Source organism: Vanellus vanellus (assembly GCF_965231255.1).
Source record: "Vanellus vanellus genome assembly, chromosome: 21".
NCBI lineage: Eukaryota > Metazoa > Chordata > Aves > Charadriiformes > Charadriidae > Vanellus > Vanellus vanellus.
The window spans coordinates 6,603,507-6,618,955 of NC_138926.1; the positions used below are offsets into that span (position 1 = coordinate 6,603,507).

The 15,449-nt window shown below is 60.4% G+C and overlaps 1 protein-coding gene across 1 annotated transcript; it reads right to left on the reverse strand.

Annotated features, from left to right (window-relative positions):
• Window positions 1–5,808: 5,808 nt before the first annotated feature.
• RNF26 (ring finger protein 26) lies at window positions 5,809–7,236 on the reverse strand (the record flags this gene model as incomplete). Its single annotated transcript, XM_082493950.1, has 1 exon — window positions 5,809–7,236. The coding sequence occupies one exon, from the start codon at window positions 7,234–7,236 to the stop codon at window positions 5,809–5,811; it is 1,428 nt and encodes a 475-aa protein (XP_082350076.1).
• Window positions 7,237–15,449: the final 8,213 nt, after the last annotated feature.

Genomic DNA, 15,449 nt, shown 5'->3' on the forward strand with positions numbered 1-15,449 from the left:
GGGCACATGCTGCTGCCTGGGGAGGAAGAGGAAGAGGATAAGGAAAAAATGAGGATAAGGGAAGGAAAGCCACAGGATACCTTGACTTCTGGCAAGTTTCTAGCAAGCTCCAGCTGCTTCTGATGAGCTCTGCCAGCTGCCCCTGAGGAAGAAGTGCTTGAAGCCCCTGTTCCAGCTGAGCCCAGGTTAGGGAGGGGCCAGCATCCCTTAGCCAGTGTAAGGGGGAAGCCTATATAAGAGCCAGGCTCAGCACACAGGTACAGTAGTGCAGCTGACAGAGGCAGCAGTTTGTACAGGAAGGTGAGTTGTTTGGGTTTGGTTCGATTTTTTTTTTCTTTGTGGGTTTGTTTTTTAATTTTAAAGTGCCAGTACCTCTTCTCAGAGCAGCACACGTCCTTGGCACACCAAGGTCACAGACCCCAGCAGCCATTGGAGCAACTCTTCCTGCAATGTTGGAGGACGCAGCCTGGTTAGCCCTGAGCTGCAGAAGGTGCTTAGAGCCTCTTGCTGGGGCAGCCTGCAAGAGGTGTATTGTTTTGCATGTCTTGGAGCTGTGCTGCCAAGGGGAGGAACTGCTGGAGGAGGTCAGCAGGCTGTGTGGCATCAGGGAGGGCATGAAAGAGATCAACTGGATCATCTCTGAGACCCTACAAGAGCCTGAACCTTCAACTATGGTGGCAGAGCATGCGGCTGCCAGGTTTGAAAGTGGAAATGCCCTCGATGGTGAAGGTTGTCCTGATGACTTCTGGCAGCAGAAGCTTGCGGTTATGGCATAGGTTCAACGCCCTCATCACTGACAAGGTACAGGGAGCACTCTCCAGTCATCTTCAGGTGACCTCTGCCAGCAGGCCAGCTGACCTGGTAAGGAGAGTTTTAAACTGGGAATGGCAGGGGAGGGGACAATCCATGGGTGAGGGAGTCTGGCGAAGGGCTGTCCATCTTCTACTGTGAGGGTGATCAAACCCTGCCACAGACTGCTCAGAGAGGTGGTAGATTCTCCATCCATGGAGATACTCAGAACCTGACTGGTCGCAGTCCTGTGCAACCTGCTGTAGCTGTCCCTGCCCGCACTGGGGGCTGGGCTGGATGATCTTGAGGTCCCTGCCAGCCTCAGCCACGCTGTGTCCCCAAGGCCTCAGCACTGTGGCTCCGAGGTGCTGGGATTGCGGGTGCTGCTAATGAAGGAGCAAAGCTGGTGCCCAGAAGCAGCCCAAAGGCCCCCCACGGTTCAGCTGCTGATCATCACCTGCTCCCTCCCTGTTGGCCTGGTATCATTAGCTGCTCATGCTGCTGCACATCTGCAGTGAGCGTCTGTCATGCCAGCTCCCTGCTGTCAAGCAGATGATAGCTGTTCTCCCCAGGCTGGGACTAGTGGCTTATTAGGGCTGGAGTGATGCAGGTGGACTGACAAAGGGATCATGAGGATTTTCCCAGGGCCTGGGGGGCCCTGGTTTCAGCAAGCTGTCAGCCCCTCAGCCTCCCCCCCGCCCCCGATGCAGTGCTCCTAAACTGGAGTAACCTAGCAGCATCATGCTCCTCCCTCCTTGGGGAAGGGAAAAGAGTCTCGGCATTGAAATGGGCTGAGACCAGCCCACTCAGCTCACGTGTGAGGCTCCCAAGCAAGCTCTGGAGCAGGGAGTACCTCAGGGGACTCCAGATTTCATGCCCTGGACTAGTCTGCGAGCACTGCTGCTGCTGGACACCCTCCCCAGGCAGTGCAGCTCTGCACCAAAAGCTATAGTGCCAGAGCAGGCAGGTCTGGCATGGCTGAACATAAGTCTCGGGGACCCTGCGTGCTGCCCATCAGCTGGGAGGCGATTGCCTTTTCTTCCCCTAATTGCTTGCTGTGTGGCCAGTGACTGAGCCAAGTGCATGCAGGATGACTCCCAGGGGAAGGCTGTGTCCTTCACATCCTGTCCTGGCTTGGCCGCAGTGGACTGAGGTGGCTGAACATCCTCTCTCTCCCTTGCTGGGACTGGCTGAGGGGGTGGTGGGCTGTGAGCACCCTGCCTGTGCAGGGGATGACACATTTCCCTGATGGCGCAGTCCTCCTGCCCCAGGGCAGCTCTGCAGCCTCCCTGGGTGCCCAGCCTGCCTTGGCTTACATGCCCTGGGAAATAGAAAGGAAGGCTGAGCAGTGCCTCGGTTCCCATGCCCACTCAGGGCTCGGACAGGCTGCCGGTGTGGCTCTCTTTCCTGTGCCTGCACTGTGCCTGGCAGAGCTGCACTCCTGCAGCAGATTGTGTCTTTCTGGCCTCCCAGCACTCCCTCCCCCAACTGTGGTTTTCAGCCAGGGCATGAGAGGATCTTGGTTAAAATTAGCTAGTTTGCTGGCGTGACCCTGCCAAGGCAGGTGAGTTCAAGGCAGGGTGAGCCAGAACTCCTGGGGTCTCTGCCCATCAGGATCCTGAAACACTTTTTCCAAACAATTTACAAGGATGCTGGAAAAGCAGAGGGTGCTTAAAAGCATACAGCAACCTGCCAAGAGCTCACATTGTGGCCAGGGAGTAATTCATTGTGCAGTGAATGCATCTGCTAACCAGTAGCCCAGCGCAGCTGAGCCTGCCACTGCCTTTCTGCAAGATAAGACCCCATGCTGCCTGCCGCTCTGCAACCCCTAATGTTAGGGGTGCTGCCTCCATCCCTGGGACAGTCAGACTTGCCAACACCCTCCATCACAAGCAGCAGGACATCAAGGTGCTGAGGACACGCAGGAGCAGGGAATACAGATCCTTGTGCATGTTTCTGCCAGCCTGGGAAATCCCAGGCCCTCTGCTTTAGGCTGCTCAGGCCCTGGGGAGCTCCAGTCCTGAAGAACCCGAGCATGACTGGGGGGACTGCTCCTGAAAAGACATGAAGCTATGTGTACAAGCCCTTCTGCAAAGTGGCCATTGCGTCTCTCCTAGCTAAACAGCTCAAAGTGACCTGAATTAGGAGTGAAGATGCCACCAGTTCTGGGCTCTTGCCAGCAAGAGCTCCCCCCGCCATTCTGCCTGCTTCTAGGCCCAGAAGAGGCTGCGGCACCAAACACGTGTCCAGGCAAGATGCAGACATTAGCACTGGTGTCTTGCAAGCTGCACTTTCTGCCCCCTTGCACAGACATATCCACAACCCTCCTCTTGCTGTGGGTTAGCAGAGCAGAGGCTGGGGGATGCCAGCCCTGGAAAGCCCACCCACCATGTCTTCAGGTGTGGATTCATCTTCTACATGCCAGACTCTTCCTGTACAGCAGCCTAGCTCCGAGGTATCCCACAGCACTGCCTTTCTGGGTGCAAGCACCCCCAGACAAGTTCCCCTGAGCTTGCTGGCGGTGTCAGCCTTCCAGCTAACGCCCCACCCTTGGCAGGGAGTGATGGGCTTCCTCTGGAGCTTAGGGGTGAGCAGAGAGGAGATCCCTTTCCCCCAGAGAAACCCTTCCCAAGAATGAGGCAGCAGGCAACTTTTGGTAAAGGAAACTTTAATCTGCTCAGTATCTAGTCCACAGTGCAAAGAGTTAAACTTAAGGCAAAGCTTTCTCTTTTTTTATAAACAGACAGCAAACAAACAGGCCCTAAAACAATAAGCGTGACTGCTATAATAGAAAAAGGGTTTGAGGTGAGAAACTGCAGTCCTGGGGAGGTGTCCTTTCCTCCCTGTAATTCACATAGGAAGCACTGCACCCTGAGATCCGTGAGCTGGTCCTGACCAACCATCACTGCCTGCTGCCAGGAGCGTGGCCACACTCCCGCTCCTGGGTGTCTCCAGAGGCACACTCGGGGAAGGGTACAGCTCTGCAAGTGCCTGGGACAAGCTGGGCCCTGGGGAAGGCAGCCTGTGGGCCCACACTCACTGCTCTGGCAAGGGCTTGCCTACTCAACGGCAAGTGTCACTGGCTGCCAGCCACAAGAGAGGTGGCTGGAGAGAGCAAACATTAACATGGGTGGTGTTTGTCTGGGGAGGCACAGGGACAAGAGGCCGAGCAAGGGGGCTTGGGCAGGGAGCTTTGTATCTCTCTAAAGTGAGGTGGAAGCAGCTGACAGCCCTGGGGCCAGGCCCTTCTAACACCCATTAGTGCTCAAGAGCCCAGCTTGGCCCAGGGAGTCCCTCCAGCCCCCCTGCAAACGTGGGGGCAACCAGCCCCTGCAGTGCCTCCCAGAGCAAAGCCACTCTCCAACAAGGTAATATCTTACCACAACTCAGGTTTACAGTCTAGAGACATCACTCAGCATGGCCTGGCCTGGCGTCTCTCTGCTGCCTTTGTTTTGGCTTAAATCACTAATCAAGAAGGAGAATAGAGAAGGAAGACCATGCCAGCTGCCCTCAGGCTCTTGGCTTGCAGTCCAGGAGTCAAGACTCTCTCCAGTCTGGCTCCAGCCAAAATTGGCTGTGGCATGTGGATGACCTCAGGCGAGCAGCGGGAAAAGGAAAAGATTTTTAGTGCAAGGCCCTCTTGGAGCCCAGCAATTTCTTGGAATGGTGCTGGTTGACCAAGCTGGGATGAGCCATCTCAGGCCTCCCCAGCCAGGATTGGATGCCCTCTTTGGACTTCTGGGGACACTTTTAAATAAAACTAGCTACATTTCTAACATACAGTAAGACAACAGCAGTGTAACCCTGCCCTAATCAAAGACAGCCATGGTCCTGGTACTGCTCCATGCACACAACTGCAGATCCACAGCACAGATCTGCAGAACTTCTGCTTGGAGCTGGAATGTCTCAGTGGGCTCCCAGGAGCTTTGGGGTGTCCCTCTCCTCCCAAAGAGTTATTCCCTCTAGCCAGCCCAGCCTGGGAAGCAGCAAGCAAGTACCAGTGTAAACCACTTAGTTCCATGGCACTTTGAGCCTGAAGAAATTGCATGTTATGTAGAGAGGATTCCCCAGTATTGGCTCAGACTTGTGCTGCTGCTGCTGCTGCCCGGGTTGTGAGCACTGGCCAGCCAGCCACCCCTCAGGTTCCCCAAGAAGCACCACCACCCCTGCAGAAAGAGTAACTCCTTCCAGCCTCCCCAGGTGAGTAACCTGATGTGTGCTTGCTAGTCTTGCATAGCTGATGCATGGAAGCAGCAGTAACACTGAGCTCTGCAGTCAACTGGCCTGCAGGGAGCCCGCGTTCATCGCAGCTCCTCATTGTCCTGGCAAGGGGAACAGGAAGCTCAAAAACCAAAGCCACGGTGGCTGGGATACTGAAGTAACGCAGAAAATCTGCTGTTCTCTAGCTGAGAGCTAGGCTCAGTGCTCTGGTAGCAAAGCCTAAAATGCTTGAGTGTGCTCATTAGCTCTCTCAGGGCCTTGAAAAGGGGCATACTTCTCCATTCCCAGGGAGCTCCCCCACTTAGATGCAGGGAAGATGAAACAGCGGCCTGAATGCAGTCTGCCAGGTAGTTTTCTGGCCAGACCTTGGGAAAACCCCTCCTTTGCCTTGCACCAGCCCCTACGATTCCCAGAAGGGCACAGCCTTTAACCTTTCCATCAGACTTGGCTAGGAGGGACCAGAGCATCTTTCTGTGCTCTGCTTTGGATCTCAGACTGCTGCAGGCTTGAGGCAACAGGCCCTGAAACAGCAAAAGTTGTCAAAAAAAAAAAAAAAAAAGATAACTCTCACCCTGCTGCAGAGATCAGTTATTGTGCTTGCTAGCAAGAGCTACAATCTAGTTACGTAGCAAGTGTAGCTAGCAGACACCCCCGACAGCCTTTTGCCCTTTCAGCACCATCCTTAGTTCTTTGGAAGCTGCTCAAGGCAGTCCTGGGAAGTTCTCCTTCCCAGCAAGAGGCAGACAGGGGTGCCCTTGACCTCCTGGGAAAATGACCCAAGCCACCCACCCCTTGGGCTCACAAGTACACGTTAAGTGTCTGGAGGATCATCTGGCGGCACAGCGGGCAGTTGCGCTGGTAGATGGCCTGCTGCAGGAGGACTTCCGTGCACTCCTGACACAGGCACAGGTGCCTGCAGGGCAGAAGCAGGACTGTCTTGGTTTGGTCTTGACAGATGACACATTTCTTACGTTCCTCTTGTTCTTTCAAGAGCATCCAGGGGTCATTATCCGGAGCACCCTCACCATCCCCAGCTGCTGCGTTCAGCTGCTGCCTCCTCAGAGTTTTCCCCCAGGAGGTGCTTGGTTCCTCCCTGGGTGGCTGGCGACGCTGCCCTGCCAGGCCACTTCGACTCAGAGCAGGACGTGCTTGTGGTACCTGCTCTGCATCTAGCTGGTCCTCGTGCTCAGCTGGCAGCTGGCCGATCCCTGCCAGCATCAGCCTGCCAGGTGCTGTGGGCCTCGGGGCAGGCGCAGCTGCCCCTCGCTGGTTGCTTTCCCGATTCATTGTTCTGCCTCCTCGGCTCCAGTTGGTCACCTGCAGACTCCAATCCACCAACCTGCGCCAGGCCTGGGAGGTCATGACCATACCCAGTGTCAGGACTGCCACCTGATAGAGCCGCCACACATCCCGCTGCAAGCGGTGGTAGGAAGGCAGCATGGTGAAGTAGCCCAGCATATAGTCTATCAGTGTCCACAGCAGCCCGGGGTTGAAGACAAAGGTGCTGACAACAATAACGAGGAGAAGCAAGCCTAGGCCATAAATATTCACGAAGAAGATGTTGATGAAGAGCTCAGCAATGGAGGCCAGGAGCTCGAAGGCCAGCTGGCAGGGTGACCACAGCAGGATGGACACAGCGATGGCACCACTGGAGACATGCGCCAGGAAAGCAGCCACCAGGTCTGTGACTCTGAGGAAGGGGCCAGCGATGGAGTCCCACAGGGCTGCGACCAGGGTGAAGAGGTTCTGCGTACCTATGAGGCACACATTGACCAGGCTGTTGACGAGGTAGGCCAGCAGGCTGGTGCCGATGGCCAGGCCCTCGCCGACCTGCCTGGCCAGGGCCTGGCCACAGCCCATCAGGCTGCAGAGCCCGCGGTGCAGCAGCTCCTTGCTCCGCAGCCCCAGGTGCGAGAGGAGGTGCCCCGCCACCTTCAGCCCCTCCAGGCCGCAGCAGCAGCCGCGCAGCAGGCCGGCCGGCCACTGCAGGGCGCCCAGCGCCAGGCCGCAGACCGCCCGGGCCAGGGAGGCCAGCGAGAAGAGCAGCCCGTCCCAGCAGGCCAGCGCTCCGGCAGCGGCGGCGGCGGGGAGGCTGCAGGCCGCGGCAAGCAACCAGAACAGCGCCGACACCAGCGAGGATACCAGGAAGAAGTTCACGTCCAGCACCAGGACCAGCAGGTCCAGGACCATCCGCAGGCCGCGGAGCAGCAGGAACAGCAGGTCCATGGCGGCCGGGCGGGCGGGCCCGGGCTGCGGCCAGGCGCCCCCCGGGGCCCTTACGGGGCCGTCAGCCGCGGCCCCATGGGGGGCCCCCGGCGCTGGGCGCCGCCATCTTCACTCGGTCGGTCGCGAGACGCCGGACCAATCAGCGGCGAGGTTCCCGCCCCTCCCCGCCGCCCATTGGGCCGTTCGGAGGACGCGGCGGGGGCGCGGCCGATGGGGGCGTGGCCGCTGCCGGGCAGGGCGCCTCCGGCTGGCTGTCGCCACCGGGACAGGCCCCGCCCATTGGCGCGCATTTAAAGGGCCATCAGCGCTCTTTTAACTGGCGGCGGCGCCGCGGAGCCCGGGGTGGCTCGCGCCCGCTCCCAGCAGGGCGGGGGACCCAGGGCATGACAGCGGCCCCGTCACCCTGGTTTCCAGCAGCGTGGGGGGCACCCACCACCCACGGGGTCCCTAGGGCCACACATATGATGAGTTTGTGACAGCCTCAGCCCTGGCACAGGCAAGGTTTGCACTCACTCGCTGGGTCCCGCGGGCAGCAGTGTTTGGGACAGGATCAGCCCAAGGGCAGCGCTCCTCTCACCCACCAAGCAGTTTCCTGCAGGAGGTCCCAGAATAAACCCACGGTCGTGGCCTGGCCCAAGGTTACAGCCCTAGAGCAGCTCCTGCCGGCTCCTGGGCAGGGCATGGGGCTGCTAGCATCTCTGGCCTTCGCTCCGCTGTGCCCCAGGAGATGGTCTAGTCCCGCAGCCCTGACGGTGATGACAAGCTCAGGAAAAAACAGCCCTGGAGCCCAAGGCTTTTTAAGGAAGGGGAAAGCAAGCGGAGCAGATGACCCATGGGAAAGACATCTGCAGCTCCAGGAGGAACCGGCCAGCATGGGGCCAAGGAAGGAAGTGCAGCACCCCTGGGTAGCAAGGGAGGAGCCCTGAGGGAGCAGGACGCTGCAGTCCCCTTCCTGCCGCCACCTGCCCCTTCCCCCATATCTGTTCCCCCCATAACACCCTGAGCTGGGGCAGGAGCCGGGGTCGGCGTCATGTTCTGGCATGCTCTGTGTTGGCTGATACTCCTGGGTGCTCTCCTCCAGCTGCAGCACTGGATGGGCTGCTGGGATGGCAGATCTGCATCTGTCTCTCTGTCTGTCCCTGCCTGGGGCCTGTCCTGCTGGCTGGCTCTCTGCCAGCCCTGTCGCCTCCCTGCCTGGCCGGTTTCGGCTGTGGACTCCCTCGCAGTGGGTGCCTGGATCCCCCAGCGATGTACGCGCCCGTGCCCACGTGACAGAGCCAGGATGCTTTCAGCATTTATGGTAATGTTTGGATTTCTCATTGCTCTACCAAACAGAAGGAAAAAAAGAGCCGAGCCAAGGGCTGGGTGTGTTCCACTCATTCCCTGCCTCCAGCCCTGCACCTGCTTCCCCCTCCCTGCTCCCAGCGCCTGCCCGGGCCCCTGCCATGCCCAGGGCACCGTGCGCTGGTGGGGTCCCCGCTGCAGTGCCAGAGAGGGGCAGGGGCTGCAGGGTTTAGAGGTTGCGGCTCCGTAGCAGGGCTTCTTTGTCATTGCTCCGTGCTCCATGGGGGAGAGGGGAGCCTGTGCCTGCTCTCCCCTGCCGTAGCCTGTCCAGCTCCGCAACTTCCAGACCTGCTGGAGAGAAGCACAGGGCTCAGGCACCCTGGCACAGGGTGAGGAGGGAGGAAAGGGGCTGGGATCACCCAGGGGATCGGTTCAGGCTGGAACACCGATTTGGCTGGAGCAGAACAGAGCGGGGCTCCTGGTGGAGGGGCTGCAAGGCTGGGGTGCAGAGAAGGAAAATGCCTCCCTGGGGCCCTGCAGGGGGGACAGAGGTCTCTGCCAGGGTACCCAGCAGCTGGGCCGTGGCCAGGACTCCTCCTTGCAAGGAGGGTCCCCCCAGCTGTCCCTGCACTTGCTGGAGGTCTGGGCGCGATGCCACCACGCTCCCAGCTGTGCCCATGGCAGCTGCCGGCAGCGGGACAGTACGTGCCCCGCTTGTGCGCCCCCTCCCCTTGTCACTTTCTCAGTGCTCATTTGGCACAGGGTAGACGGGGCGCTGCTGTAAACCGGGCTGCGCTGGTGCTAACCGGGCTGCGCTGGTGCTAACCACGGCCACCACAGCCTACCCTGCGGGCGCAGGACCCTGGGATGTGTGTGCACCCCTGCCTGCCCCACAGGCAGCCCTGCCTGGAGACCCACTGCCGGGCAGGGGCTGTGTGGTGCACTGGCTGTGCTGGCACCGAGCCCGGCAGCAGGGCTGCTGCTGCATCATGCCTCTGAGCTGCCTTCCCGGTGCTGAGCTCACCGCAGCTGGGCAGCCGCCCCACATTTCGGGGAAACGGAGCAGCCAGAGGAAGCAAGCTGTAGGGCTGCCTCGGCCCTTTAGCCGCTGCGTCCTTGCAGCTTTTAGCTGGAAGCAGAGGGAGGGAGGGAGCAACCCTGGGGTCAGGTGCCATGGTGCGTGAGGAGCTCTCTGGAGCCCAGCATGCTTGGGGGGAGTCAGGACCCTGTGCTCTGGGGTCCAGGTTGTGCGGAGCCTGCAGCCAGGCTGGTAGTACTGGGGGATCACACCCTGAGCAGGTCCCAGCAAACTGGCTGGGAACAGGCTGTGGGTAGCAGAGGAATGGGAAAAAGGAGGCAGACAAAGGGCTGGCAGCACAGCCTGCAGCTGCGGAGTGGGGAGATGGTCCTAAGGACCACCATAGCTCTCTCCAGGCCTCTCTCCTGGGCAAATACAGCTTTCCAAGCCTCAGCATCTTCCCCTGCCTCCCCATGCCCTTGCTGGTACATCCTGCCCTGCCACTGCCCTGAGGCAGGAAGGGAGTTTCTGGGGTGTGGGTCCCACTGGCATCACTCCAGTGCTCCCAGCACACTCACGGCTGGCCGGGCAGCTAGGACCATCCACAGGGTACCCTTGCCTGTGGGCCTCTGGCCATGTGGCAGCCCCAGTGCCTGGGAGAAGCCAGCCAGCATGGTCCTCCTGGGCACTGCCAGCGGCCTTACCTTGGGTCCCCTCAAGATGCTCTCGCCAAGGGCCAGGCAGATGCCTCAGCACAGTAGCGGGTCTCTGCCTCCCGGTGCTCACAGGCCAGGCTGGAACAATAGCTCATTCTGGTGCATCCGCTCCAGGAAAGTCCCCCGTCCCCACTTGGGATCAGCTCCAGGATGGCTTGGCTTGCTCTTCCTATGGCCTTCGCCTAGCCTTGGAGGTGCAGCTGATGGTATCCCCCACCGCACGCATCCCTGCTGGCAGGGAACGACAGCCGGCATCCGCCCTGCATGCTGCATGGCTGGGGCTGCCGGGGACAGCCAGTGGGAAGGCTCAGGAGCTGGAGGGTGCCCCTGTCTCCCAGTGTCCCTGGCAGTGGGCACCTTGCCTGCCTTTATTTGCCCTGCAGACTGGTGGAAGAGTGGGAGCAGGAGGGCTGCCCGATGTGTTTCTGGAGGGCTGTGTGTCTCCCCACGAAGGGAGCTGGGATATCTCTCTCCTCCTGGAGCCTGGCCAGATGGCCCTGGGAAAAGCAAGTCCTCTTCCATGGGAAAGTCCTGCAAGGAGAAATCCCTGCTCAGCCCGGCCAGCCCCACGATTCCCCTGGGCTCTGGTGCTGCAGCATGTCCCCGTTACTGTGGGGCTGAGCAGGGTGCAGAGCCAGCGGCACAGGGAGGTGGCACGGGGACTGCTGTCTCCTAGACAGCCCTCATCTGCCCTCCCCACTACTCTATGTGCCGTCACAGCAGCAGAGAGCCTTCCCCAAGGCCCTCCAAAGGGATCCTCCGCAGCCCATGGGTGCAAGAGGGGCTCCCCCAAAGACGGGGCTGGCCTCGCCACCTGCCTGGGGCTAATCTCCCACTATGCTTTCTTGCAGTCGATCCTAATGAGCTGTCCTGGGGGAGCCCCAAGCCCTGCAGACAAAGCCGGGACAAAGACTTCACTGCCTGGGGCCACAGGCAAGCACAGGGGGTGATGCTGGGTCCCCACGCTGGCTTTTCCTCCCTTTCTTGGCAGTGCGGAGAACACCGCCCAGTGACACTGCAGTGAGTTGGGAAAACTGGGTGACATGGAGTGCAGAGCGGGGGTGTTCCTCCTCCCCATTCCCCCAGAGAGTTGTGGCACGAGAGCTGTGTGGTGTTAGCAGGGGTGACAAGTGAGCACAGCCGGGACCCATTCGTGCCTCGCTCTCGGCCCGGCAGCTCGTGCCGTGGGGTTGCCACGCTGGCGGCAGCTGCTCCTCCCAGGCGTCCCACTGCCGGACCCCCGGCGGCCGGGTGCATAATCCACACCATTGTGTGGGCGAGTGCCCGGCCCCGGCCCATCTGGCGCCGAGACAATGGGGCCTTTTTCCAGCCAGCACTGGGGGGAGATGAACTCGGAAGTCTTCTGAAGGAAAAGGCCGGTTTATAAATAGCTGTCCCGGGGCTCCCGGCTTCCCCCTGCTGCCCCATCAGTCCCCATCCCACCCAGCCCCAAAGCCTGACCCTCGCACCAGGGCAGCATTGCATCAGGACTGGGAGAGGTCCTGGAGAACATACGTGACCAGCCCAGCCTGGCTGCACACGTGTGAGCAAGAGGGCAGTACGTGGCTGTTTGCACGCTGTCCCAGGACTGCACCTGCTCCGGGTCATGGGTTAGCCTGTACCCCTGGGATGCCCAGTGACAGGCCAGCCCTGGGTGGAGGGCTCCTTCCCCCTGCACCTTGGCGGTGGCTGCCGGCTGGCTAAGGTTTCCTCAGGAGCGCTCTCTTCCCCAGCTGTCCTTGTCTGTCTGCCCCACACAGAGCGAGGGTCGGGCCCCCGGGGCAGGGCAGGGTGCGAGGGGAAGGCTGCATGGTTCCACAGCCTTCCTCGACACCCCGGCACTGCTCCCTGCAGAGCGTGGCCAAGCCCATGTTGCTTGCATGCCACAAGCCAGCCCTCGCAGGGCAGATGGAGGTCCTGGCACTCTGGCAGTGGCACTATCAGCGGGGCTGATGCTGGGGACAGCGCTTTGAATGGCATGGGGCTGGGTGACCCTCGCCAGCTCTTTGGGGCTTTGCCACTGCTCTGCATCCGCCGAGCCCCAAGCCATCTCCACGCAGCTGCCGCAGGAGATTGCGCTCCTCCGGCACAGAAATTCAGATGTCACCTTCCTTCCCCCCTTCCGCTCACGTCCTTCCTTCCTCTGCCCGCCCAGCCCCTTACCCGGCTCCCACTCCCGGCCCCTCCTAAACAAAGGCCCCGTAGCCATGGTTAATAATCCCTACATAAAGGCCCTGCAGAAGAGAGGAAGGAGAGCAGAGACACAAAGAAGCCACTGGGAGCTCAGCCGAGGAAGGGGGGTGGAAGAAGGTGTTTTCCTGAGCTGTAGGACAGGGGCGTCGAAGAAGGCTCCCAGCAGTGGACAGAGAGCGTGTGGAGGTACCCCAAGGCAGCTTTGCCCTCATGGCACATCTGATACCCCATCCCTCGCAGTCTTCTACCCAGGGAATGGGGAGCAAGAGGTTGGACAGCCCAGGCAGGTCCCTGTACTTACCCCAGACCGCAGTGCATTGCATGAGCCCTAAGGCACCCCAACATGTGGCACCAGGGGCCGGTGGGAAGGTGCCCTGGGGGTTTTCTGCCAGAGGCAGTGAGCCGCAGCACTGCCATGCCCCAGTGGTGGGGAAGCAGTGAGCCGTTCCTGGGCAGTGTGGGAAAGCACGGCGCTGGCCCGCATCCCGTCCCTTCCCTGGGGAGTGGGGCCCCTCTCGGCCCTGACGGTGTTGTGTGAAGAGGTGCAGGCCTGGGCGGACGTGGCAGCCGGCTTCCGCCCTGCACGTCTGCCTTTCATCCACCCTGGAGCCGCACAAGAACCAGCGCCAGCTGACAGCTCATTGCTCACCGGCGCTGGCGAGGGGCTTGTGGGGAGGCAGGCAGCACACTGAGCTCCCCAGGCACCCTGCAGACCTCTCGTGAGCCACCTGGGCTGCTCTGGGCCCCATCAGCATGCTCAGGGGTTGCAGGGGCTGAGGAAGGCACAGGGCCCCCCGTCCCCACCTGGGGTGTGCCAAGCAGCATGTCAGGGCATGCACAGCAGGAGAGCAGAATGCTGCCTGCCGGCTCAGCCCACACTGCGGCCGGCTCCCTCCGGCAACATTGGCAGGGCCCAGCTGAGCCCCACGGGTCTCGCTGGGAGGGCAGGGAAAGGTGGAAGGGGCTGAAGTGTGTGCTGGGATGCAGCCTTGTGCTCAGCCCCAGGCCCATGCCTGGCTCTGCACACTGGCCATCACTCCTCTCCGGCTGCACAGAGCCACGCTCAGCGGGAGCCAGAGGAGAAAGGCAAACGCAATTACACACTTCCAGATCTTGCCTGCAACCTGCAACGCTCAGATGACACCGAGGTAATCAGCCGTGCCCTGGGCAGGCTGCGCCCACGAGCTGTCCTGCGGTGCCCAGGTTTCCCGCAGAGAGGAGCGGCTGTCTGGCAGCTCTGCGAGTCCCACCATCCCCAGGGGCAGAGCCGCCTGCCCGGGCGCAACCTCGCACCCAAGAGGTGGCAGGAGGGTTGGAGGAGGAGAGTGCTGGGACCCCAAACGCCCATATTCCCTCAGCTGCCAGAGAGCGAGAGCTGCTCCGTGCCTCGGCTGGGGCCGGACCTGTGTGCCCTGACCTTCCCACCCTGGCTGTGTGCGTGGGACTGCGACACGGGAGCCTAATCCACACTGTTTGTTTGCACAGCAGTGAATGGGGGCCGAAGCCAAATCCATTAAGCAAGCAAATAAATAAGAAGGCGTGAGATAAAGCGACAGAGGGAAGATGAAGGTGGCCAGCCTGCTGTGCTCCCCACGCAGAGACCCCGAGCCCACCGGGTGCCACACACAGCGTAGCGGGGTGATTTCATGCCAGCTGTGAGGGCAGCAGGGCCTTGCTTTCAAATCCTGCCTGTCTTCCCCAGAACCATTAGCTTGGTAGTGGGGAAAAAAAAAAAAGTTTTCTTCAAAGTTAAACAGTTTGAAAAGCAGAAGCCTGACCAACTGGAGGCACGGCCGTTGCGGTTGCTGTAACAGCAGGAGGCTGTTTCAGGGTGGCACGCTCCCCGCTGCAGCGGTTGGCCAGCCTGTTTTCTCCAGGGAGCGGCAGTGCCCTTTCCAACTGCTGGGAAATTTCTGAGGTTTTATTAGCAACATTTTGCTTTATTTTTAACACAGAATAAAAGTTAGCACCAGAACAAAATGCACCAGCAGTGTGTCATCTGGGTTCTCCCACTTGTTTGTTTGACTCGGTGGATGCTTTCCCGCGGGAAAGCAGGACCCCTCGGGCCCTCTTCCCTCACAGGGTGGCATTTGCAGGGCTTAAATCATGGTATTTTGAGCAAAATGGAACATCCTTCTCCTTCCTCTAAGGGCAGCAGAGCCTGAGGCTCCTCTGGTGCCGCATCCTGCCCTTTGGAGGGAGAGCAAAGTGTGAGCATGTTGTCAGGGGGTCCCTGAGGCGTGGGCACCCATGCAAGGGGTGGCTGTTCCCATTCCAGACAGGGAGCTCCTGCCACCATCGGCTGCAAGAGCATCCCCACGCTACAGCCATGCTGGAGAGCATCTCGCGAGCAGTCTGTGTGTGACGGCACAGCTCCCCTGCACTTGTTCCTCCCAGCGAACCTGCCGCCTGGGAGGAGGCCTCCCCTCTGCACAGCAACGCCAGGGCTATGAGCCCTATGCCTGCCCAGCATTGCCATTTTAAGCAACTAATCTCACGGGGAAAAAATTTAATCATTTCCGATGAATCATCAAGTCTATTTGGCTGGAAAAGTGTTGGGGGGGGGCTGGCCAGACACACAGAGAAGGTAGGAGGAGGGCATAGGAAGGGCCACTGCATGGCACCAGCCGGGGAGCAGGGCTGGGGCTGGGGCCCAGCACAGGGTTGCTGGGGCTGGAGGGGCTGGTGGGGTGAGAGGTGCTTGGGGATGGCCAGGAGGGATGCTGTGGCCCAGGGGAACCTGCAGCCCTGCCCCAGAGTGGCTCAGGGTGGTTGTAGAGGTGCAGCTCATGCTGCCTGGGACTTGTAGCGCAGCCCACGCTGCAGGAAAAGCAAGTGGAGGAGAGGAAAGGATACGCAAAGGTTCAGAGGCCCAGAGTCAAGAGCTGGAGGGGAGTGCTCTTGCTGCTCCCAGGAGATGCTGGGGCAGCGCTGGGCCTGTCCTCAGGTGGGATGAACGTGGGTCAGCGAGTCCTGTGTGAATGGGCAGTGAGAGTGTGGGA